Consider the following 26,740-nt stretch of genomic DNA (forward strand, 5'->3'; position numbering starts at 1 on the left):
GTCACTGCATTCCATTCACTCTTTCATCACGAGAGAGGCTCGTGCGTATTCTCGTGATGAAAGGATGATATGATACTACATTTCTTTATTGTTCTTCCCTAGATGGAAAACTGGATACTACAGCTTCACATGAATATTTAGAGGGCTTTCTCGTGCAGAGGCGTTAAATACAGCATGGGAATCTCGTTTTTGCAGTTGCAAGGAAACTTTCTAGTTGTGCTTCTAAAGGGGCTCGGTCTTCTTAGTTTAACGCGGTTTTCTTTCTGGTCTTTGTGCTTCTGGGCCTTCCCAAAAGATGCCAATACAAGTACCTTGTAACAGCCACCCACCCTCAGAAGGGCTGCCTTGTAACACCTTAAAGGCAGAGTGGCTATCATTTCATTGACATCTGAGACTGTGGTTGCTTGCAGTGTTAATCCATGGCTAGAGAATTGCTGTTCAGACTAGCGCAGGATGCGCTTGTGGTGGGTCCGGTGATTGCTGTACACAATACATTGAACCCTTCCTGTATTTCCCAACCCCTCTCCATTTTTCCACCATCCTGTCTGTGTATCACTGGGCTATTATATATCAAATTCAGTGAAAAACGGTGTTAAAGGGATGTTATGGTTACAAGTAAAACCAATAAAAACCTCAAATTTGCCAGTTATGGTAAGCTAAGCAACCATAACTCGTGCCACCACCATGCACTGCTAAGACTAACAAACAGGACATGAAAGATGACATCACAATTGCTTAGCTTACCATAGCTGGTGAATTTCTGGGGGTTTTCAGTTTTACTTGTAACCAGAACGTCCCTTTAACACATTTTTTTTACAGAATTTGATAGGTTTTTATTAGCGCAACTTAACCATAATGTCCCTTTAACAATGTTTTTTCACAGGTTTTTACCAGACCCCTCCTTAATTAGCTACATATCCTTTATATCATACTCAACCAAATATAGAATATAGAAGCAATAGAGTCCGCAGACAGTGCGAATATCCGCGGATATCAGGTAGTATCCACAAAACCCAGAAGCACAGGGCACCACAATAGAACATGCTGTACCCATCAACCAACAAAAACATGTACATAAACATTAATTATATTCACTACACCCCAAATATACTTTTTTGTACAATTCATCATTTCAAATGATAAAAAATATTTTTTCATTTAGCAAACAATATAATGCAATGCAACAAGCACAAACCATAACTGTACACCACATGTTATCACTTCAGTACAACTCTTCATACACACTTAGATACAGCAGGAGATCATTCCAAAATAACCTTGTACCAGATAGTAAGTAGACTGTATTTATTTCTCTATTATTACCATGTTTTATATAAACATGTCTCACTATTTTTTTATTCTAACAGAAATGGCAAGCACACTTCCATGGTTGGAAGAAAACTTTGCAAAAGAAGAAATGAGTGATGACGTCATTTGTAAAAGTGAACAATACATCTATCAATATAAACAAATAATGTACTTTATACAGAGCTCATTGAAATATTAAGTTCTTCTATTGTTATAGTACATACTTAAGATTAAGAAACAGCACCCCAATTTAATTATGTACAATCCCAAAAATCATAAAGACAATCCCTATCCCCTACTTTTCATGATGAAATCATGATCTTGTCTGCAAAATTGGATAAACTTAGTAATGTCTTTAATGAACTTTTGAATTATGTTAAAAATCATGTTATAAGAAATATTGATCATTGTCTTTCTTGAACATTGCCCCAAGCAATCACCCACATCAAATTCCAAAAATATAAATGAAAGACGTTTTGATGAAACTTTTCTCCCTTGCTCCCCTAATGATCATTGTATAGAAATTCCAAATGAATTCTCCCATTTATGTTTCCCATTCCGATACACCACCTCTTTCATAAATAAATGTATCTGTTATACTATAAATATCTTGTATATTCTTTTTTCATACATTTCTGTTTTTTTTAAACCCCAATTAATAGTCAGCGAACACGACTGTCCGGGGACATCTGTTCATGCAATGGGGTGTCCGCGGGCATCGCGCCATCTCTGAGCATGTCCGGTTTGGCATGATGCACTTTTAATTAGTCCGCAGACAGCGTGCAAGATCTGCCAACAATCATGCACATGTGCCCGGTAGTCTCTCGCCCAATGCTGTATGCGGACAGATGCCGGCATTGTGGATGTCATCATGTGACCGACGTGTCCGCGAACGGTGTTCGTCACTGCGAACAGACCTTCTTGTAGGACACGTCCAGCGAACAAACAATTGTATCTGTCATGGCCATCCCCCCTTCAGAGGGGCCACCAACATCATCCTCATCTGGAGGGCCTGGAGAGGGGAACAGGTGGGGTGATGCAGAACAGGGTGAAGAGGAGGTAGAGGAAGTGCCTACCTATAGCACCCATCGTGAATCATGGGTCTGGCCGTTTTTCACCACCGTTGGGGGTGTCCAGTCTTGGGAAGACAAGGTTAGATGCACTGAGTGCTGCATCATGCTTAGTTGCAGGAAACCTGGTCTGTACTCCTACAGGACCACCACCATGCAGCGCCACACCAACCACCAGAGTGCTCTGAGAAAGCCTGTTCCTTTTCTCAGGGAGAAGCAGGTTAACAAGCTCTACCCCATCTTCCTCGACTGCTCCTGCAAACACACAGGCCACTGTGGGGCAGAGGATCCCGGTGGCCTCCTCACAGGACATACAGAACGCTGTTGACCCTTACCCTTAAATTTTGAGGGTCACAGTACTATGTTTGTACTGCGACGCACCAATCTGCAGGGGGGAGCAGTTTCGTAGTGTTTTCAAGGCCACCTTCAAGGAGCACGAGAAAGACTGTCACCTACCTTAAATTTAAGGTCAGTCCAACATCTTCCCCTGTCCACCTGCTCCTCCGTCTCTGTGGTTGGTGCCTCTTCCCTCCCTTCGCTCGCCGACAAAAAAATACAAATAAGCCCCAAAAAATACAAAAACACAAAATACTAAAATTAAACGGTTCCCTTAGGAGCCACCTTTCACAGTTAAAAAATAGAACGGAAGAAAAAAAAAAAATCACAGGGCCCTTTTCTCAGCATGCATGGTCCGTGGACAGTGCGAATGTCTGCAGACGTCTGGAAAATTCTGGCCGTGGGGAAATGAAAATCTATGTACTTGATTTTCGTTCAAAAATGATGGCGCTTAAAAGAACCTTTTTTTTGTTTTTTATATATTTTTTGGCTTTTTTGTCGGAGCGGCAAGGTAAGGGTGGGGACGGAAGAGAGGGAAGGGGCAAATACTTCATTACATACTGTTTGTGTTCACAAAAACGGCTTTAATGCATTTTGAACATTGTCAAAAAAATCTCATTGCCAACATCAGTCAGATGCACTCTAACTCTTTGAAAAATGTTGACACTATAACATTTGATATTTGCATTACCAAAAGATGTCATGCCAACATCCCGCAAAAAAGCACATGCAACTTTGTTAACATTGCTCCTTGATTTTTCAATTTGTGGTCAAAATATATTGGAGTGCTTCCACATTTGTCTCTGAGCAATCCGTAAAAAAATTACTTCGAATGTGGAAACAGTTCCATCAACTTCCCAAATGTATCCTTCATTTCAAACTGTAAAGAAATTCCAATGACATAGCCCAAACTATTGCCTCCACATTGGGCAACAATGATGTCTGGATGCTTTAAATTAACCATTGTCTCACAAAAGGGGAACAATTCCGCCCACTTCATTCAACGAACTCCACACCATAAAACTCCTAATTGTGGTAATCCAAGATTCTCAGACAATCCATAGTGCTCAGAATAAACCTTCAGCCAATAGACCCAAGAGTCTCCCACAATCCATAATCCATACACTCTGCTTCCTCAAAGAGCTAGCCATAGCCATCTTCAGTGCACCCAACAAACAAAACTCCTGTTGCCCTGTCTTCCTGTACACCACAGCCAAGAAGCCAAGAAACCTAATTGGCTGATCCCCCTGTGTCCGCGGACAGTACTTCTGTCTGCAGTTATCTCTGCAATCCCCTTTCCATGCGAGGCATCCTCAGAGGGCCCTCATTGCCCACCAAGTGTCCGTGTACTACTGCGGTGTCCGCGGACACTGGACGGGCACATTTCCAATAAATAAATAAATATGCAACTTAGCCCAAAACTACTGGCAAATATTCAGTCTGTACTTGTGAAGGAAGCGTAGTAAAACTTACGAAACCCAGCCTAATTAATCCTCTAAAGTTACCATTTAAATCTCTGCAACATAGAGAACTTTATAAGATGGCACTACTGCAACTTTTTAAACCTTGGAGAAAAGACAAATTATTAGCGGACCATGACTCATTTGAAGCTGCATTCAAAGCAATTGAAAGCAGTATAACAAATGTCAATTTCAAACAATACAGACAAATGTTGAACAATGAATGCCAACAAGAGGAAGAAATTGAATCTATACTAAATAAAGACACTCCTCAGGGCAGTCAACCTTCCCTTACCAGAAGCCAAGAACAACTTGGGAGAACCACTCATTATAAATTAAGCAGAAATAGCCATGAGTGACGTAAAATATACCATTTATCAATCTAAACAATCTAAAGAAAGGTTGTCAGTGCTCAAATCACAGCTAAAGGATAAATAACACACCATTTAACTAGAAGTAACTGAAGAAATTGAACATGGTCTTAAACATGAAACTAAAACTTGCAGCTGTAAAAATTATAAACCTCTGCTCCTGTAAGGAAGTGGTGAAACCAGTTCTGGTAAAACGTTGTTAATTGAAATAATCAGCACATTTCTACTTAACAAACAACAACATTTCAGCTGATGTAACAACCCTCACAGGATTAGCTGCCTACAACATAGGAGGTGTAACTTTACAACGACTACTGCTCCTCCCAGTAGAACACCAAAACAAATTAGAATCCAAAATATCAGCAAAAACTGCTACTGAGTAATGCAGAGTTCTGAAACAATCTAGTATCCAACTACTTTAAACATATCTTTACTTACACCACACTTCCAACAAACATCCTACCACACCTACACTCACAACATATATCAATGCTACCAAACACATGTACTCTGTAACATGCATATTCTTCAAAATGTAGTCGTTTTTGTTAAATTCGCTATGGATTCATTTTCCCAATGACCCAATGATTATTTCACACACTAATATTGTATCAAACATAGTACTTACAATGTTACTGGTTTATGGGGAACTACAAAGTAAAGTATATGTACAAGTGAATGCAAATAAATGTTTTAAACCACTTTAACAAATTATACTGCTGTTTTTTCCACAGTAAAGGAACCAGAGATTCCATCTTTATTTCCATATGCAACTAAGTATCCATACACACTGTTATCTTTCATTTTTTTCTTCACCTACATATTCCATCATCACTATCTTCAATTCTACTACACTCATAAATACCATGTATACTGCAATGATATAATCCCACCATATTATTAATACAGTATACTCCCCCTACAGTACCTATAATTACAATGTACTTATTACTATAGTGCTTGTGAACAGTGGCCAGAATCTTGGGGGCATGGCCGCACGGGTCACAACCACCACAATGCAACCAAACCATCTAACAAGTACATACAGCACCTTCAAATAGCAAGACTCAACACTAAGACAGAGACAAATGACCACTTTTCAACTGTGTTTATTGAAATTTTGCAAGGGTATGATAAATGCCTATCTAAACCTAAAGCTAAGATGGGAGCAAGCTACGACCATCAAATAATAAAGAAGGCAGTCCTAGTGGAGTCGTGTCAACATAAAAGGCCTATACTAAAAGACATATTGCCAATCCATATAACTAATTTACAAATAGTGTTGGGAGAAGTTCATGAAAAAGAAAGAAGTGTTCACAAAATGATAAGTCAGGATGATTGGGCCGTTGGCCTCTCTTCCCCACGTTTTCAACATGGGGCAAGGCAGGTCACTCGAGCAAAGCACACACTCTGGCACTGCTTTACGGGGATCCAGTTCAATTTCCACATTTCAGGACCTTCTGTGTCGATTGTCCAAGCCTCTTTACTCCTGGTAAGTCTCTTGACTCAGAGGGCCTGCTGTACAAAAATAATAAGACAATGTTCCTTTCTTTCCGTCTGTATTCAAGTAGGGTGTTCACCCTGGATCCCCCTTTGCCGGGCTCAGATCCCTTTCTCTTGGTCAATTAGTCTCCTTCAACTGGGCTCAGACCACATGCAATGTACTTTAAACTATCAAAGACTTTCGACATGCACAGGATTTTAGCAAGACCCGTTGCATGACCACTATGATCTCAGTATTCCTTTCTCTCACACTCTGCATTAGGTGGATGCCGGAGCACTCTGTGTATGGTATCTTGGTTGCATCCCAAAGTTAATTCACAAAGTTCAATTACTTCTGTGGTTCCAATTATACTTGCGTCGCTCATCGCCAACGCTTCACATACTGTTCTCTTCATACAATGTTGGCGCTTGCAACCTTGGTTCAAAACACATGCCAGTTTGGTAGCAGTCTCTCCGACTCACTGGGTGTGCTGCCTTTTCTGAGGCTGCTTTGTTGTTGGAGCCAAGGACAGTACCCCAGCGGCAATTGCTTGTCTCGCCTTGGTTATCAACACAGGAAAGCCCTGAGTACCTCTGCCACGCTGTACAGGTTTTATCATCCTTCATTCCTGGTCTTTGAGTTCTTACTTTCCAAGGCTCATGAAAGTAACTGTCTTTAGAGGTCACGGGTGCTTCCCTCCTTGCAACTCTCTCATGTCTTGCCATCTTCGTCCTTGTATGAAATTGCCAGCTTGGAACTGCTGATTCCTCGTGTGGTTTGCCTCGCTCAGATTGTGCTTTTGTGCTCCGCCTTTTATCTTTATCTTTAAGCCTCACCGGGCCAGGTACATGGGTTTCAATTGCAGTGTCTGGTGCCTTAGGATTCCCTTCTATCCAGTATGTGGTATAATATGTGGCACTGCGAGATATACAATTCAAAATCAGGAGCAGAGAGGCCGCCCTGTGGATACGTTTGGGTAAGTCTCCGCCAGCTCACTCTGGGTTGCCCACTCCAAAAAAATCCTGAACATCCCCCTTGGATTTTAATGAAGAATGTTCTGCCCGGCAAGACAGGTACAGTGGTGAACAAATAAAACAATTTGGGCAATATGATCATTTTGATCAGGGCTAGCCTGCCCAAGAGCGAGATTGGCAACAAACGTCACCGTTCCAGCTTAGCACATAGCACATCGTGATTGTTTTTTTTTTAAATAATGATATTATCAATTGTTATAACAAACAAAACATAACCATAACCATCACACCCGAGATTTTCGGTTACAAGCTTCTCAAGCATACATTTGCATATTATTTATTACTGTCTTCCTCCCTGCCGCCATTTTAACTCGAGCTTCCACTTCCGTTCATCGGATTACCCTTCTTCTGGGGTTAATCCCCTTCATCGTTCTCGGACGTGTCAGGTTCACTAGAATTGGCATGGGAGGATCTCGATAATGTAGCTACCATTTGTCTCCATGCTATAGAGGCCCCACTTCGTTATCTTCCCCTCTGCCGGCTGCCTCATACCATGCTACTGTCTCGGCTTCCGCCCATTTCAGGAGGTCGTGCCACCATACTTCTAGTCTGGGTCTGTGGGCTGCTTTCCAGCTCATGGCTATTCTCCTTTTGGCCAGGAAATAGGCCAGGTCCTTAAGTTTGTAGACGTATTTAAGGTTGCGTGGTCTGGTGAATCCCTCCAACATGCATGCCCATATAGATTACACATCTCGCTTGATTCCCTTTTCAGATAATCGTAGCTTAACTTCCTCCCACAATTTTCCCACCTCTTGGCACGCCCAGAACATATGGATCATCCCGGCATCCACCTACCCGCACTTGTGGCATTTTTGTTCTTCTTTATTTCCAAAACTGGCAACCTTTCTGGGGGTCATGTATGCCCTATGGGTGACATATAACTGTATCTGCTGCAGCCTTGCATTACTAGACACCTTTTTGTGATATTTCTGAGCTCTTTCCCACTGCCCGTCTTGCATAGGTTCTCCTGCTTCCTCCTCCCAATCACGTCTCAATTGGAGCAGCTCCTTTCCAACTCTTGACATCACCAGCTCGTAGATCCGGGATGTTTCGTGCCCTCCACCCGAGAGATCATACATAGTTTCTATGGCAGTGTTAGATTGTTCTGCTAGTGCTATTTCAGACCACGTTTCTTTCACACATTTGATTATTCTAGCATTTGTGATATGTTGCCCCATGTGTACCCCAGTCGCGTCTACTATCATTTGGAAGTCCAATGCCTTCCCTTCTTGCCATACATCTCCCAGGGTCGCCAGCCCCACCGGCTCCCAGTATTTGCGGATCCCTTTCTGCAATTGCTCATCCCCCCCGCATAGAGCCACAAGTGGCGCCTGCGGGGAGCATGGGGTCGAATTTCCCATAGCTCGACACACTTTGTGCAATATCTGCCAGCCCAGTTCCTGCAATCTTGGTCTCCCCCGTAACTCTAGTTTTAGTAGCCATATCAATTCTTTTACAAAATAAGAGTCACATTCACCCTGCAGTAATCTAGATTCTGCTGTCTCATCTTCCGACAGCCACCTAGCGACAGATTGTAACTGCCCTGCCAAATGGTACCTCTCAAAGTTCGGCAGGTTTATGCCCCCTTTGTCATGCGTGTTCTGTAGTTTCCATAGGGCCACTCTATTTCTGGAGTTGTGCCACAAAAAGCCTCTACATATGCTTTCGAGTTTAATGAAGAACCGTTTGAGCAACATGTGTGGAATGTTTACGAAAAAATGTAATAGCCTAGGTAGGACTACTATCTTAAGCAAGGCCGCCCTTCCCACCATGGCTAGGGGGAGCTTTGCCCAGAACCCCATGCTATTCTTGATTCCCTCCACTGCTCTCACCGTGTTATATTTATGCTCGTCTTGAATCGTACGATATATGTTGATCCCCAGGTACCTGAATGTTTTGGTCTCCCAGGCTATCTGCAAAATGGGTAAATTCTCCCGTGGGACTCCCCTGTACCTCCCCAAGGGGAACATGCATGATTTTTTGGGGTTCACCGCTATGCCCGACAGAGTCGCGTAATGCTCCATCACCTCCAGGATGTATTGCAAGTTCTCTTCTGGGTACCGTAGATACAGCAGCATATCATCCACATACAATGATATCAAGTGCAGTCCCCCCTTAGTGTAGACCCCTATTTCTTCGTATTGCTGTCTCAAGTAGATCGTTAATGGTTCTAGCTCGAGGATATACAGCATCGGGGACCATGGACAGCCCTGTCTCGAGCCTCTGCTAAGTTGCCACTTATCTGAAATGATCGCTCCCGTTTTGATCCTGGCGGTTGGGGAGCTATACACCATTTTCACCCACCGCAGGTGCCCTGGTCCCATCCCGTATTCTCTCAATGCCGCCATCATCCAGTGCCACCTTACTGAGACAAAGGCCTTCACTGCATCTAGCGAGACTATTGCTATTTCACTTGGGCCACCCTCCGCCTGTTCTATAATATGGTGGAGCCTCCTGTGGTTATCGGATATGCTTCTGCCTGGGACATATCCAGTTTGGTCGGGTTGTATGAGTGTATTATCCTCTTCAGTCTATTCGCTAGCACGGCTGTGAGGATTTTACTGTCCTGGTTTAGCATGGATAGGCGTCTATATGACCCACATTCCATGCTTGGCTTGTCAGGTTTGGGAAGTGGAATAATCATCGCCTCCCTCAGGGATTCCGGCAGTGTCCCTTTCTCGTAGGCCTTGTTTCACATTGCCAGTAGCGGGGGGGAGCACTTCTGGTCTAAACATTTTATAAAATTCACTAGGGAGGCCATCTGTCCCAGGGGCTTTGCTCGTGGGCAAATGTATTAACATTGTCTCTACCTCCTCTATTGTGATTGGGGCATCCAGGTGCTCTCTGTCTTCCTCATTCAATTTCGGTAGTCCTATATCTTCTAGCATGTCTTGTATCTCTTGCTCTGCAGTTTCCCCTACATCTTCATAGAGGCGTTTATAGAATCTAAGGAATCCCTCATTCACACTCTCTTGGGTGTTCCAGACTTGGCCTGCTTCTCCCGTTATCTCCCTAACCGCTGGTCTTGGTGTCTCGGTCTTGTATAGCCATGCAAGCAGCCTTCCCGGTTTAACACCCTCTGCGTGTTGTCTTGCAATGTATTTTTTGTAGTTCAGGTTGCATAGCCTCTCCCAGAGCCCACTATACGCCTGTTGCAATTGGCTCGCCTGTTCGGCTTCTTCCTGTGAGGTACCCCCTCTTTTCATAATTGCTTCTAGTTTCTTTTCTGTCTCTTGTAGCTCTCGCACTATACCTCCTTGGAGCCCTCTGGATTTTGATATGGCCGCCCCCCTCACTACCACCTCGAAGGCCTCCCATAGGGTTCCCTCTGACTCCACACTTCCTATATTATTTTCAAAATACCCAATTATCTCCTCTCTTAGGGCCTCTCGGAATGCAGTATCCCTCAGTGCCTCGGCTCTAAGCCGCCATGTTGGGATCCTGGCTCTAGGGGGCGGATGTCGCCACTTCAGGACCAGGGGGGGAGTGGTCCGATAATATTCTCACCTTATATTCTGAGCCCGTCATTTCCCCAGCAAATTCCGAAGCGGCGAACATATAATGCAGTCTCGTATAAAGGTTGTGTGGGGCAGCATAGTGTGAGTAATGCCTATCATTCGGGTGTTGCGGTCTCCATATATCTTCCAGTCTGAAGTCTCTCAGCAGAGCTTGTAGCATTTTTGCTGCGGGGTGGGCTTATTTAATTTAGCGTCTGACCTATCCATTTTGGAGTTCAGCATGCAATTGAAGTCCCCTCCCCATAAAACCGTGCCTCCTATGTGGGGGCTGATTTTACTATATAGTGTCTTAAAATAGGCCACTATGTCCTGGTTAGGGGCATAAGTATTTATAATGCACAGTTCTCCATTCTCTAACAACCCCCGGATCACTACCATCCTCCTGTCCGGTTCCTCCGTGGCCTGTAGCAACTGCAAGGGCACATGTGGCCCCACCCAGGTGATTACCCCCCTGGCATATGCCGAATACGTTGCTCCCATGGTGGTCCTCCTCCATTTTTTTCTTTACCACCTCTAGTTTCTCTTTGGTAAGGTGGGTTTCTTGCAATAAGGCTATGTCTACTTTTTGCCTTCTCAGGTACATCCACCCCCTTGTTTCTTTTCAGATCGCTGTTGAGACCTCTGACATTCCAGGTTACTATTCTAAGGTCTCCCATTGTCATCCATACCCTTCTTCCTGCCTCCGTGCCTTTCCATTCGAATAGCTTGGCGTGGTTGTGAGCTTGTTCCAAGTCTAATTACAACATACCACCCGCAACTACCCCTCCACCCCCCATCTCCCCAACTAAATGCACTACATACTTCCCAACTCCCTTCCCTACCCCCACCCATCCCTTTTCCAGCTGTTGCCCAGGTCCATCCCTAGATCTCAGGCTATCCCGCATTTGGTCATTTCTCGGGGTTGCCGTTATTAGGAGCCCAGCAGGAGGTTACTGGTCTGTCGGTAACCTGACTAAGCTATCTGTGGGGGTTTGAGAGAGAGTTTATCAAGATTCCTGCAGTTTTGTGCTTGTGCGCCATGCCCCGTCATATCTCTTTATTTAACCAGCCTTTTGTCTATCCCAGCTAGCTTCGCCCTGGCCTATATTCAAGTATCAGTGTCTGGTTTTACAGCACCTCGATTACTGCATGCACTGTCTTACTTGTCTGATCCATCTTCTTTCTGGTTGTCTGTTTCCGATGGGCAGTTCTGGGCATCCAGCCACTCTGTCGCGTCCTCAGGGGTGTCGAAGAACAGAGCTCTGTTTTTGTGATAGACCTTCAGTTTTGCCGGATACATCAGCATATATTTGTAGCCCGCCTCTCGTAGTCTTTTCTTCAATGACCCATAGTTCATTCGTCGTCTCTGCACCAAGAGTGTGTAATCCGGGTACGCTGTAATGTTCGATGAAGCTCTTTGTATCATGCCTCCTTTTTGAAAGTGTTCTAGGATCTTATCCCTATCTTGATCATTCAGGATTTTGGCAATTATTGGTCTTGGGGGTGGGGGGGATCCTGGCGGTGGTCTCCTTGTCAAGGCTCTGTGCACTCTTTACACTGCAAATCCTTGGGTGAGCGCCTCTCCCCCTATTTCTTGCAGCAGCATCGTCTCACCATAGTCTGTTGGGTTTGATACCTCTGCGCCTTCCGGTAGTCCCACAATACGGATGTTATTTCTCCGAGCCTGTTCTTCCGCTTCCTCCGCTCTATTTTCCAGATTGCTCACATGTTGTTTCAGGATGTGGATCTCCGATGTGTGAGCCGCACATGCAGCTGTGTTTGGAGTCACTTATTTTTCCAGTTCGCCTGTTCGTTCTGCTAACGCTCTGACATCTTTTCCGAGTAGATTAACTTCCGCATGGACTACGCCAACTCAAAGTTCCAGTGCTGCCTTAAGTTCAACCATGGCTGACTCCAGTTTAGTTTCCCATGGTAGTTTCAGGTCTGCAATTGCTTCCAGGATTTGTTGATCTTTGCGCACCGGGGTAGTGTCTGCGGGGGGGGGGTTCTCCTTGCTCCTTGCCCCTTTCCGTCAGCTGCAGTGTTCTTGCGTATTCCTCCAGTGTTGTTTTTTTCCCTTTTGTCTTCGTCTGTTTATTCGCCATCTCAATGTTGTTGTGACTCTTAGTTCTGGTTATCGGGAGTGTAGTCTCTGGCTCACTAGGTTTGTTGTGTTTTTAACTGTGGCACCTGGGGAAGGCTTGGGTTTGGGTCCACTTATACTGTTTGTATAATCCCTCGAATGGGTTGTGCTCTCCCACGTCTCCTAGCCGCTGCCAAACACTATTGCCTCTGTATGCCGGCCTTCACTTGGCCGTGTCAACTTGTGCGCCCTTAAGGGTTTGTGGTCCAATGTTGGCCTTGTGTCTGTCCCGTTGTTTCTTTGCGTGCCGCAAGGCCTCTTTTTGATGTGTGTACCAGTGCTTCACATTGGTATCCTTATGTCCTTGTGCATGGATCCGCTCCCAGCCTCAGCATGGCATGCTCCATAATTGTCTCGCCTCTTGGCCCTGCTGTGGCACGTCTGCCAGTGTCCTTCGTTAGGTCCCTTATGTTTGTGCCTGAGCGCGCTTCCAGCTTCAGCTCACCGTGCTCCGTTGTTATTGCGTGCCGGTCACTTTATTTATCAACGCTGGCAGCTCCCCCCCATCCCCCCCCACCGTCTCCAGTTTTTTTCGGGACGTGCAGCGTGCTTGCCTTGTATGGTTTTTGTGGTAGATCTACTGGCAGCTGGTACATTGTTTGTATCCCCTTATGTGTTATGTTGCGCAGCGTTCCGGGGCTTTATTCCTCCTTCTGTCACATGGGTTATGTTCTCAGCTTCCCCTTTTGCATTCGGTTGTGCTGCAGTATTTGGGCTCTCCCCGGTACCATGTTCTCCCTTCTTGCGGCGTGTTGTGTCTATGTGCACTTTGCCTATGGGGTCTGAGGGCTATGCAGTGCTCTTATGCATGCTGCAGTCTTGTGGGCAGATTGCGTGTTTTGGTCACAGTTTAGTATTAGCCCAATCTTGTAAGGACTTCTGCCCACTTCCCCTGACGGTCTGCACTGTGCACTTGCTCGTAGTTCTAGTGCAGTTTACTAGATTGTGCCAGTCCGGCACCAGAGCAACCCACAACGCTCTCAAGTCTCGGTCGGGTCGCCTCCGGGCCTCAATCAGCTACAGCCACCGTGATCTTACGAAGTGGTTTCCTGCGCGCGTCTGTGCTTTGAGTCTTTATTACATCCAGTATTGTGCGTCTCGCACACCAACGGAGAGTGGGAGTCTTCCACCCATATGCTGACTTTTATTTTGAAGGCGCCGCCTGTGCTTTGTCTGTGCCAGCTTCGTGTCATAAATGTCGGCGCTAGTGAATCTACTTTATATGCAGGTCTTTGACGTGCCCCTACCGACGGTGCTCACCTTGTGTGTCTCTCTTCACAATGTCCCACCATTTGTACACGGTATCGTGTCTTTATTGTTCATGAGGCAAATATGCGCGCCAGCGGCCATGCAGAGGCGTGCAGAAACTTTGTAACCATATCACGGGCTACAATATTGCATTGTCGTTGCGGGGCTCCCGTTCTATCTTCGTTGTGCTCGCTTGGCTTTTCAAAGGGGACGCACCATCCAGCACCCCCGAACTCTTCCGGCACTGGTTTCTAGCGACGGCATTTAGTCCCGGGCTCTCCAGCATCACAGCTATATGCGGTCTCTCCAGTGCAGGGGCCCTTGCGTTCGGTACTTGCATGCAGAAATGTTGGTTTCCTTCCCCCAGCCTCGCGATTACATCCGCCGAGCTCGCCAAGGTCTAATCACTCCTCGAGCATGTCACAGCTGTCCTGCTTCTTTATTCGTCTTGATCAGCGTCATGGCTCCAGTCCTTTGTTCCACCTGATCGCCATCTTCCTTTTCTTTCCCTGCATAGATGCTCCGCTGCTGCTTTCGCTCGCGTTTGTCAGAAAACGTGTTGGATCACTATTTACACTCACACCTCAGTCCTTGCACCTTCGTACACTTGGCTTTTCAGTATTGCACTTCTCTGCAGTCTGTATTCATGGCTTTTTTTAAGGATTATTAAGGATCAGCAGGAGCTCTTGGAATCACGACCTCTCACATGGCTCTCTAGCCAAGCCCCGTGCATCTGCGATTGTTGCATAGTTTAAGGAACGGACGGTTTGTGTGTTGTGCGCCCAGGTATTTCACCTTTGTAGAGGACCATATGAGTCCATATAGTTCTGTAGGTTTTTGAGTGGTATCGGTGAGTGGAAAGATTTCAGATTTAGTCGAGTTCAGATTTAATCCGGAGTGTTCCCCGAATTCCTTGACTAATTGAATCACCCTGCGAAGGGTGGTCTCAGGGTTCTTTAAATACAGCATTATGTCATCTGCATATAGAGTGATGATTTCTATCCTACCAGCTATTGGAATTCCCATCCTGCTGCTCCGAGCTCTCAAAAGATCTGCAAGGAGTTCTATAACCAGCGCAAACAGTAAAGGGGACAATGGGCAGCCCTGTCTGGTCCCACCAGCCAGTTCCAAGACCGCTGATAGGATCCCATTAATACAAATTCTGGCATAAGATTTTGTATACAATATCCGCACCCATCTCACAAAATTCGGCCCAAACCCATAGTTATCGAGAACCCTAAATAGGAAGGGCCAGTAGACCGTATCAAGTGCTATTGCCACCCCCTGAGTGCCTTGAGGTATCGATGCGAGAATGTTGTAACAGCGGCGGATATTAGTTGCTGTGGACCTGCCTAGTACAAAGCCGGCTTGATCTTCATAGATCATGTGTGGCATCAGGGGGTTCAGTCGTGTAGCCAATATCTTAGCGAATATCTTTGCGTCTGTGTTAATTAGTGAGAGAGGTCTGTAAGAGCCACATTCTTCGGGGTGCTTCCTGGTTTTTACAGCAAGGTGATGATTGCTTCTCGTGTAGTTTCGGGTAGCTCACCAGTTTCTAGGGCCTCGGACCAGACAGCCAGGAGTCAGGCACCATGATTGCGGCAAATTCTTTGTAGAATTCGGCCCCTAGACCGTCAGATCCTGGAGCATTTCCATTTGGTAGGGATTTGATAGCTTTGGCTATCTCTGCATGGGTCAAGGGATTTTCTAGTGCCTCCCTAGTCTCTGGTGATAATAGTGTGGTGGGTATCACGGCTAACTATCCATCTATTTCCTCTTACGTTTCTACACTTTGCGGAGAGTACAGGCTAGCGTAGAAATCATAAAAGACCTCTCTTACTTCCTCTTGATCGGTAACAACCGTGGCATCTGGGCGTGTTATACGTGGGATGTTGGAGTTTCCCCGTTCCCCTCTCACCATCCGGGCTAAGAGTCTGCCTGGTCGGTATTGTTCCCCGTACCATCTAGTGGCCAAGGGCTGGTCAAAATAGTGGATTTCCCGTTCAGCTGCCTCAGTATACTTCTCTAATTGATTCTTAATATTTAGTTTGGGTTGCGCCATTGGGTTTATGGCGTATTGTTCTTGCAGTTGGGCTATGTCCCCCTCAAGCCTCCCGAGTTCTCTGCCAATGTCTTTCAGCACTCCCAGCTCTGTTGACATGGTGATTCCCCTTATATATACCTTAGATGCTTGCCATAGAGTCGATTGGCTCTCTACCGTACCCTCATTTTTTCGAATTATTTGTCAATGCGTTGGGTCAAATTAGTGTTATACACGTGATCTAATGGAGCTGCGGCCTTGAACCTTCAAGGAGGTCTTCTAGGGGAGATTTTAGGAATATGTAGGTTCAGCACCACCAGAGAGTAGTCCGAAAATGTTCTAGATAATATGGTCGCCTCGGACACCCACCCCAGAACGTCCTGAGATACCAGCCATATATCAATCCTCGAGTGCATGTCATGCACTGATGAGTAAAAGGTGTATGGTCGCTTTTCTCCTTGTAGGGAACGCCATACATCGCGCAAGTCCAGGTCTGTCATGTGCATGTGTATAGTGCGCGCAGCTTGGGTGAGGGACCTAGGGCTGTTGGACGTGCGGTCTAGATGAGTGTTCAATATCGTGTTGAAATTCCCACCCATAATTATGTGAGCAGTTGGGTATTTGGCTCACATTTGAAATATTTTGGTATAGTAGTTGGGCTTGTCCGTGTTAGGACAATAGAGATTAATGAGGAGTACCTCTACTTCGGACAGTTTCCCATGCACAATCACAAACCTCCCTTCAGGATCACACTCTGCCGCTATATGCGTGTATGGCACTGTTTTGTGTATTAACGTGAGTGCCCCCCCGTGCCCGACTTGAATAGGACGTGGAGAAGCGGTTGCTGCCCCACCCGGGTGCAATCTTGTCTGCTTGGTGCCTCAGCATATGTGTCTCCTGGAGGAATGCGATCTTAACACCAGATCTATTAATATACCCCATTATTTTTTGTGATTTCACTGGCATCCCCAGTCTCATGTTCCAACTTATCAATTTAAGTCCCCCCCGAAACCTTCCTCAGCCATACTCTGCGCTGTTTTGTATAGGACCCATACCTGTCAAGTGACCTGCATTATTACCTATTAACAAATGTATGCATGTCTGTGCATTTTGAACTTTAACTCCCCATCAGTTCTCGCCTCCCCCCGCCCCCACCCTCATAGTTCCCCGAACTTCAACTATGCATTCCCCACCCTCCCAAACTCTTTCCCTCTTAACAAAACCGTGCACCTGCATGAGGGAGCGCTTCCGCGGCTCCCGAGACATAGGAGAATAACATGACTGCCCAAAGGGGGCTCACACATGTGTTTCTAGTACACATAATGAACAGTGGCATTCAGTGCTATAACAGTGCATCGCAGGCAGCAATATGTTTGCATGAGACGTATACCAGACATCTGCTATTACAGCCTTATAGTTGATATCCTTAAATATGGTATGCGTCAGTTGTTCGTGCCGTCTCATCCGGGCTATATTGGGGCGCTGCAGCTTTCTACGAAGGCGCCGGCAATCTGTTTAGTCAGTATCGGGATGCTAGTTTCTACAAAGGAGGCTGCTTCCTCAGGGAAGGTAAAAAAGGTAGGTCTTGTTATTGAGCTGCAGACGAAGCCTGGCGGGGTATAGCATCGCATTGCATCCGCTCGACGCCCGTGAACGAGCACCGTTCTTGTTCTACTGCCAATGTGTAATCTGGAACAATTCGGATGATGCTTGAGCCCAGTTTTAGTTCTTGCTTGTCTCTAGCTTCTCTGAGTGCCAGGTCCCTGTCCCTATAGTTCATCAGCCTGGCTATAATAGGTCTAGGGTAGGTGCCCGGTTTAGGGCAGGGAGCAATAGATCTGTGCGCTCTTTCAATGACAAACATCGAAGACCAGGAAGTCTGAGCAGTCCCTCGACCACTATTTCCTTCAGACTTTTCAGGGCATCTTCGGGAACACCCACTATGCGCACATTGTTGCATCGGGATCTAGCTTCCAAATCCTCGCACTTCAGCTTCACTGTTCCCAGGTCTTTGGCCATTTCCGTCATAGTGATACGTAGTGCTTCAATCGCCTCTTCCGTATTGCTGATCCGGGTCTCCGCCTCTGTGATGCGTTTGTGGCTTTCTCAAGCTGGTTTCTAATCGTGGTCACATTTGTGTTAATGTCATCAAGCCTTAAAGTGCTAGTCACTATTGTTATTTCCATGTACTTACTTACCCTAGATGGACCTTGACCAGCTCTTTTTCGAATAAACGCTCGGCCTGACACCTTTTCCCATGGAGGGACCCTATAGTGGTAGCCGTCTCGAACATTGACGAGCTATAACATAACATCCATTAACTCCTCTGTCCAACTCCCATTGACAAGGGATTGACACTGTAACCCATCTGGCATTACTGCTTGCTATTTTCCTTTAGATCTCTTCAATTATTCACTGTGGTATTGTCATCCTGTATTGGATGGTCCTGCCTCTAAAACTCAATCAGTAAACACCATTAATTAGCACCAGGAATAAATTGTACTTCTTTACAAAAAATGTTTTAATACAATTTAATGATATACTAGACTACGTCCATTTCAAGATGGGTCTACGCTAAAATTCCAGTACAGCTCCACTACGTCTGGTAGCGTGACCAAGTCACGCGACGCGATCACGTAGTGACGTCACATGTTTACAGGTGACGGGCACGTGTGACGTCATCGCGTTCTTGACGTTGGCGGCCATTTTTATACTCACATTCGCGAGTCAACAATGCAGCAGGACTCAGGAAAAACTAGCGATTCCCCCTGAGAAGGAGCCATAGCCCTATACTGAGAGTGAATCATAAAAGGTAAGCCAGACAGCGGGACTCTAACTATTCTTTAATCCCAGTACACTACAAATAACAGAAGTATTTACTGTCATTCCCATTACCTTTTGTCTCCCCATATTAGGAGACTGACCATTTCACAGAGCGTCATTCCTCTGGAAGTCCTTGGACTACCAAACAACCTTAAGAGACTGGTTGGAAACTAGAACACCTCCCTTTTTGGGAATAGTGATTAACGTATGGCAACCTACTGGCAGGTAAACTGCCCTAACAAATTAACCACTGATGATCCATTTACTCTGCATAAACCCTGAATTTATATGCAACTAGAACCACAATTGGTTTTTTGGTTTTTTACTTTCTATAGCCTCTGGGATACCCTGAACAATCGGAACCCGTGTTACCCATACTACTTAGCAGGAATCCTAGAAATCAAGATAATGAAGGTACATCTTTTCCTCCCTTATTCCCTCTATGATATTTCAGCAAATATGTCTAAAATGCTTAAATATTAAGGAGACTCACTTTTTTTATAGGTGACCCACCACAAAGGAACTCTGAATAAACTGCTGGCATTTCAGCATTAAAGACAACCTCGGGGCAACATAGCGAGGTAGGAAATGCTACAATGTATGACAGACTACAATGTATGGCAGACTCATTTATAGAATAATAGCTGTGGAATGTGAACTGCATACAGTTTGAGAATTATGATTTCTCTTATAGATATCCCGCTAACATCCACACGGAAGCTTAGAGAAAGAAGCTCTATGGACTTTAATAGATTTTGAGAACCCTAATACCCACTCCTGATGAAGGGATTTTTTCCCGAAACACGATAAAGTGTTATGTACCATTACCTACGAGATTTAACAGAGATTGTTACATATTTGCACATTTCTGTATTTTATTTGAGTTACTTGTTTATAAGTGACGATGTGTACTAATACGTGAAACTGTGCAACCACAAAATGAATAATATTTGTGAATAAACAAGTATTTGTTTTTTAGAAATAACAGTGAAGACAATTTGCTTTAAACATTGATAAAAGATAACAATCTGTGGAAACATTACCACTAATGCCTACTTTGTAGATAGACCTAATATTCATTACACTATCAAAAGATTTACCACTAGAACTGTTCTCTTTTCTAAAGAATTTCTCCCTAACAGATCGATCTATATCGCTACATAGAATTTTTCTATGAAATATATACCTTTTGACTGTCTATTGGCAGTAATCTTGAGTGTGCAGGGGACGCGAGGGGTCCACAACCTGTGGGTACCCTCACTCTTTCAGTTTTCCTAAACCCACAACCTAGTGTCAGGGTTGCGTCTCTCTTCTCTGCACCTTACTATCAGTCTAAAGACTACTAAAAAGGTTTATTCCTGAACTAGTTAGGAGTGCACACGTGTTCATCTTTTCCCCAATGTCATCAAGCCTGTCATTCAAGGCTGCGAAGCCTTGTTGCATCGAGGCAAAGACTGCTTGAGGGTCCATAGTAGCAGATGTAGCCCCTGTTGCATTCTGCATTGCTGATCCGGAGCTAGAAGTGCTTGCGTCACTTGTTTTGGGTGTAGATGTTGTGTACCTTTCGATGGTGCCTTTCCCTATTTTAGACGTAGCCCCCTTGGGCATTGTATAGCTTCCCAGTACACTTCAAGGCGTGGGCGGTGTGCACAATGGAGTCGTGGGGACCTGATACCAAGTTCTTAGCATTCAAGCAGCCTAACTGTGGCTTAGAATGAGTCAAGTTCCGTCAGCGGGTCATGTTAATGGTTTTGCTTCCGTTTTGGCTTTTTTATTCTAGCTAGCTGGCAACCATCTGTAATTATTCGTGTTCATCGTTTTGGAGTCGTTAGATTTGCACATTTACATAGGTATCCGTGCATTTTTTAAATTATTTATTACTGTCGTTATTTTGGATTCGTTCAAATTACATGCAACCCCAGTGACTCCTTCTGCAGACCGCCCACCGTGCCCAATTTATTAGCCGAGGGGTTTTTAAACACTTAATGTAATTTCTCCTATCCCCATTATGTTTTCATCGGCCTCCATGATGACACAGTTAGAGGAGACCAACCTTAGTGTTGGCGCCACATCACAATCCTCACTGTCATAACTCACTGATCTCGGAGTGCAGAACATTTACTTCGTCGATAGGTTTACACATTTTGTATAATTGTTTAGACCCTCTCCCTGGGGAGGCCAGGGCAACTGCCTTCCTTTTCGACATGACCTCAATGTGGTGCGGTGGGATGCAATGTGGTGCAATATGTGGCTGCAAATTCCAGCTCAGTCAGTGAGTGGGTGCATAAGGGCAGACGACCTGTTAACAATTGGCAAGTAAAATACTAGCTTGAACCTACTGAAATAACACAAACACAATTTAAGCAGAAAAAAGAAAACACATAAAACATTAGGTCCTTAAATCCTCGTGACCTTATTCCCACTGCAGAAATGTTACTTAAAAAGGAGTTAAATAAAATGAAATACATCTCTTTGAGCCAGGGGAAACCCCTTCGCATCTTAAGTCAAATTAAGTTCACTATCAAAAGTAGTGAGTGGTAAGCTGTGTGCGACAACAACAAGCCCCAAGCCAGGCACGCTCGACCGCTAAAGGGCCCAACGCCTTAGTCAGTCTCCCCTTCCTCACAGCTAATAGTAGATTATGGAAGCTGTATATGCTATAGATTTTACAGAAACAGAGGTACTCCCACACGCTGGGGGAGAGTCATACAAAGTAAAGACCAGTAAACGGGAAAGGCTGCTCAACCCTGCGACTACGAGTTTGAATGCATTTTTGTCCCATCAAAACTCAAAACTGCGGACTACAGGTGCATTCCAATTAACCTGCTAACGGCAGACCACAGCGCCTCCAGAACAAACAGACCTCCTGCTTCAAGTAGCCTACGACATCCAACAGCCACACTTAACCGGGCTTCACTGCTGTGGGTAATCTGGCTTGCTTTTATGCAGGTGGAGGGCCACCAAACCCGTACCCTCCACTCTCATCTCCAATGCTGGGATAGCAGTTTCCAATAACAACCCTTGACTGCATTTGTATTATATTCTGAAATAATCAAGGTCATTAAAGTATTTACCTTTTGAAAGGTGGTACTGTGCAAATGTCCCAGTTAGTACAGTAACAAATCCCTGTTACAAATTAACCAATCAGGTTGCTGGAACAGCGGGTGAGAGTATACATTCTCCGCCTGCTGTGCCAGCCACTGCAGCCCTACCCGGGGTGGCGCCATTTATTTTTTTCTATGTGGCCTCTCCCCGATGCTTCCGTGCCTCCCCAACCCCCAAAACCAACCAAACCGCCTCCCCCAATTTACCTGCGAGTCCAGAGCTTTGAGCTCCGGTCCCCGCGCTCCTTCCAATCCCAGCAGCCACCATGGAAATGCTCATCTTTTTTTTCCCCCATTCAGACCCTCCCCACCACCTCGAGAGATTGGCTGCGCAAGCAATGAGAATCTCACAAGGGGAAAACTAAACTATTTTCACCCTGGATAAACCCCAGGTTGCAAAAGGCTTTCACGCCTCGCTGAGACCCTGGCGTGGACTGATAGGCTATTACTGACCATTACCACCCGCCTCTTCCCTTGTAGTGTGAAAGGGATATTCTCTTCTAAAAAAATCACTAGGGCTTTTTTTAACCATCGTCAACAAAAAATTGGGACCAATAATTACCAAAGATATTCATGTAACAAAGGTCAAGCGTGAATAAGATATTTTGATAGTTCATTGGATACAGCTCATTTATTGAGAAACAAGACGATGGCCACTTAATGAATGTTTAGATGACAAGAATACATTCACTCACTGTGCAATGGGAACCGCCGGTTTAAAGTTGCTAATTCGCAATTACCTATTAGTATATGTTCTTGTACCCAGAAAACATGCCTGGATCAGCACATTTTAAGGTGGGAACTCTACCTTATACAGTAGTCAAATGAAATCACTTGACCTTACAGTTTTCATACTGCCCCATGTCCCCATGTCAAGAGTGAGTAGTCTAAGAAAGTTGGATAAAACGGTTGGCATTATCAATCCTTGTTTTTATCAGGAAATCAGCGCAAGGAACAGATATAAATCTAGGGGCTGAGGGAACACTTGATTATGGATTTTTATTACAACAGTAGCATTTTACAGATACAAATAAACCATTAACTCTCAGAGAAATTACCTGTAAAGATATCCTATAATCTTTTCCAGGTGTGAAACGATTGACATCAGCATCCCAAAGTCCATTAAAAAGTTTTGACAGTTCATGATTTAAATTCTGCCTAAAAGGAGACAGGTACACATTTTTAGTATCATAAAATAATAAGAGTAATTATCACTTATTAATGCACTCCTGATTTTTCACCAATACCAAAGTAAGTTTACCCTCTGTAATAATACCACCAACAGGTAGGATGGTGAAGAACAAGTTACTTTCTTACCTGGTAACGTTCTTTCGATGGGATGGTCCGACGACGTATTCCATTTCTATGACATGTAATCACCACAGCTGTGCTGCTTCGGAAACTTTTTTTTTTTTTTCGGCATCTGCGTCCTGCGTCGATGACGTCGATGCGCTGTCGTCGAGGACCTCCTCCGACGTCCGACGTCATCCGATGTGATAAGTAGGACGCACGACGCCGTAGCCTCAGTTGTAGTTTTTTCCCCCAGAACGTGTGACATTAGTCAACTGCCAGTCAGACACAAAGCCTTGCGGAACGTAAGCTGCAATCGCAAAAGAAATTCTGCAGCGGGCAAGGTAGGGCGGGAGCGATATGGAATACGTTGTCGGACCATTCCATCGAAAGAACGTTACCAGGTAAGAAAGTAACTTGTTCTTCGAGGGGATTGGGTCCTCCGACATATTCCATATCTATGACAGACTCCCAAAGCAGTACCAGAGCAAGGAGGAGGGAAAGAATTTAGAATCAAAATTTAGAATAGCCAATCAAATAGCAGAGCAAAGGACCGCCTTGCCAAAGGCCAGATCCTGTGCTCGGATGGAATCGAGGGAATAGTGACGTACAAATGTATGTACTGAGGCCCAGGTGGCTGCATCACAGATGTTGCGAATAGGAACACCCCTCTGCAGGGAAGTAGATGCAGCCATACCCCTGGTAGAATGGGCCCGCAAGCCAGCCGGTGGGTCCTTACCCGCCAAGCGGTAGCACTCCGAGATGGCCAAAATAATCCAGCGAGACAAAGTCTGTTTCGTCACAGCTTGCCCCAAATGCTTTCCAGCGTAACCAATAAAGAGTTGATCGTCCACTCTGACCCGGGACATGCGTGAAACATAAAAGCTTAAAGCTCTCCTAGGATCAAGCCTATGGAGCTCTCCTCTTCCTTACCAGGATGCGGAGGAGGATAGAATGCCGGAAGAACAACCTTCTGGGCCAAATGAAATTCCGTCACTACCTTCGGAAGAAAAGAAGGACGAACTCTAAGGACAACACTGTCCTTGTGAAATACAGTGAAGGGTGGCTTAACTGAAAGTGCCTGTAACTCACTCACTCTGCGAGCGGAAGTAACCCCAACTAAAAACACAGTTTTCAGAGTTAACAGCCTCAAAGGGCAAGAATGTAAAGGCTCAAACGGAGCACCCATAAGAAACTTAAGAACAAGGTTTAAATCCCAACCGTGCACCAGGAAAGGAGACGGAGGGAACACATTAGTGAGCCCTTTCAGAAACTGTGAAATTAAAGGGATTTTAAAGTAAGAACACTCTTCAGACGAGCGCTTAAAGATGGACAGCGCCGCCAGGTAACCTTTAATGGTACCCACTTGCAAGCCTCTGTGGGCCAAAGAAAGTAAAAAGGACAGAACCATGGGGATGTCACATGCAAAAGGATCCACATTCTGAACTCTGCACCAGTCGCAGAACTTACGCCAACGGCAACGGTACAGAGACTTTGTTGCTGGCCTTCGGGCCGAAAGCAACACCTCCATCACGTCTTCAGGGAGGTCCCAATCCTTATACCTCAACCTTTCAGAAGCCAAGCGTGAAGGTTGAGGGATCTGATCTCTGGATGGAGAACCTGACCCCCCTCCCGTGAGAGCAGATCGTCTCGGTAGGGAAGACGACGTGGAGGGCAGATGGACAAGTCGAGAAGGTCCGGGTACCACGTCCTCCGAGCCCACGCCGGAGCAATGAGGATCATCCGGGAACCGAACTTCCGTAACCTCCGCAGCACTTGCGGGATGACAGGGACTGGAGGAAACGCGTACAGCAGCGGGAATGACCACTCCACCACGAACGCGTCTCCTAAGGCTCCTTTTGGAGGAAATTCCCGCGAGCAAAACCTTTCGCACTTCCGGTTGACACTGGAGGCGAAGAGATCCACTTGAGGGGTCCCCAAAAGGGCGAAGATCTCCAGGAGAATCTCCTGAGCCAACTCCCACTCGTGAGAGATCGCGCTCTGCCTGCTCAGAGCGTCCGCCGTCACGTTTTCGTCTCCGGCCAGATGAACTGCCGAGATCGAAACTTCCTGCTGGATGGCCCAGAACTCGAGCTGCACAGAGGAAGTGACCCTGCCCCCCCCTTTTTGTTGAGGTAGTGCATGGCCACTGTGTTGTCCGTCAGGATCAGGACACTCTTTCCTCGCACAGTCGGCAGAAAAGCCTTCAGGGCTAGCCTGACGGCCCTCAGCTCCAACAGATTGATATGGAGTCTGGACTCCGACGGAGACCAACGACCGCTGACTGTCAGCCCGTTGGCATGAGCTCCCCATCCCGTGAGGGATGCATCCGTCACGATAGTCACCTCCGGCCAGGGAAGCCAAAATGGAGCCCCCTTCATCAAGTTGCCTTCGACAGCCCACCACAGAAGGTCCCGGGCGACCGAGGGCGGCACCTGAACCGGGTCCGACATCCTGCCGGAGGACTGCGACCATTGCGTCTTGAGTGCCCACTGCAAAGATCTCATCTGCAGGCGAGCCTCTGGCACCAGAAGAATGCAGGATGCCATGAGGCCGAGCAACCTCAAGATCTCGAACGCTGGGAGCGTCTGGGCATGCTGAAACTTGTGCACCATCTGCTGAACGTGAAGAGCCCTCACCTGGGGAGGAAAACACTGCCCCAGGGAAGTGTCGAGCACTGCTCCGATGTACTGGAGCCGCTGTGTTGGCGTCAAATGGGACTTCTTTAAATTGAGGGAGAAGCCCAGCCTGTGAAGGGAGTGGCAGGTGACGGACAGATGATCCAGGACTTGCTCGGGAGAGCTCCCCCTGATCAACCAATCGTCCAGGTAGGGGTAGACGTGAATCACCCCTTGCCTGAGATGCGCTGCCACCACCACCATGAGCTTGGTGAAAACCCTCGGGGCGGAGGTCAATCCGAACGGCAGGACCCGAAACTGAAAGTGCGAGTCGCCAACCGCGAACCTCAGGTACTTCTTGTGCTTGGGATGGATCGGCACATGGAAGTAAGCATCCTTGAGGTCGAGTGACACCAACCAGTCCTGAAGCTGAAGGGCCTGGAGGACTTGAGAGAGAGTAACCATCTTGAACTTGTCCTTTCTGAGGAGTTTGTTCAAACCGCGCAAGTCCATGATGGGTCTCAATCCCCCGTCTTTCTTCGAAATCAAAAAATAAGGGGAATACCATCCCTTGTTCCTCTCCGCTACAGGCACCAGTTCTATGGCGCCTTTCTCCAGCAGGGCTTGAATTTCCTGCGCAAGGAGCAGATCCGGACTCTGCAAAGAGAGGTTCCCCGGTGGATTGTCGCGAGGCCTGTGCCGAAAGGGAAGACAGTAGCCATGGGATATGATCTCCAGAACCCACACATCTGAAGTAATGGCTTGCCATTCTACAAGATGCTGCGCCAGCCTTCCCCCAACCGGCGAACCATGGGACATGGCTTCATGACTGAGTGGGAGCGGCTGCGGCGTTACCTGAGGGCAAAGAGGCAACTGCCCGAGCGGCCTTGGCACCACGGGTACCCTGTCGTCCA

General features: G+C 46.0%; 1 protein-coding gene across 1 annotated transcript in view; it reads right to left on the minus strand.

The window, feature by feature from the left end:
• The window catches only part of LOC138513547 (poly(U)-specific endoribonuclease-like), a 524,415-nt gene that overhangs the window by 384,427 nt on the left and 113,248 nt on the right, over positions 1-26,740 (minus strand). Inside the window, exon 2 of the mRNA XM_069628493.1 lies at positions 22,977-23,076. Within this exon, the coding sequence (XP_069484594.1) occupies positions 22,977-23,076 (100 nt within the window). The remainder of the gene's footprint in view (positions 1-22,976; positions 23,077-26,740) is intronic.

This window comes from Ambystoma mexicanum, chromosome 12 (assembly GCF_040938575.1).
Source record: "Ambystoma mexicanum isolate Mex_15411 chromosome 12, UKY_AmexF1_1, whole genome shotgun sequence".
In the NCBI taxonomy this organism is placed as follows: domain Eukaryota; kingdom Metazoa; phylum Chordata; class Amphibia; order Caudata; family Ambystomatidae; genus Ambystoma; species Ambystoma mexicanum.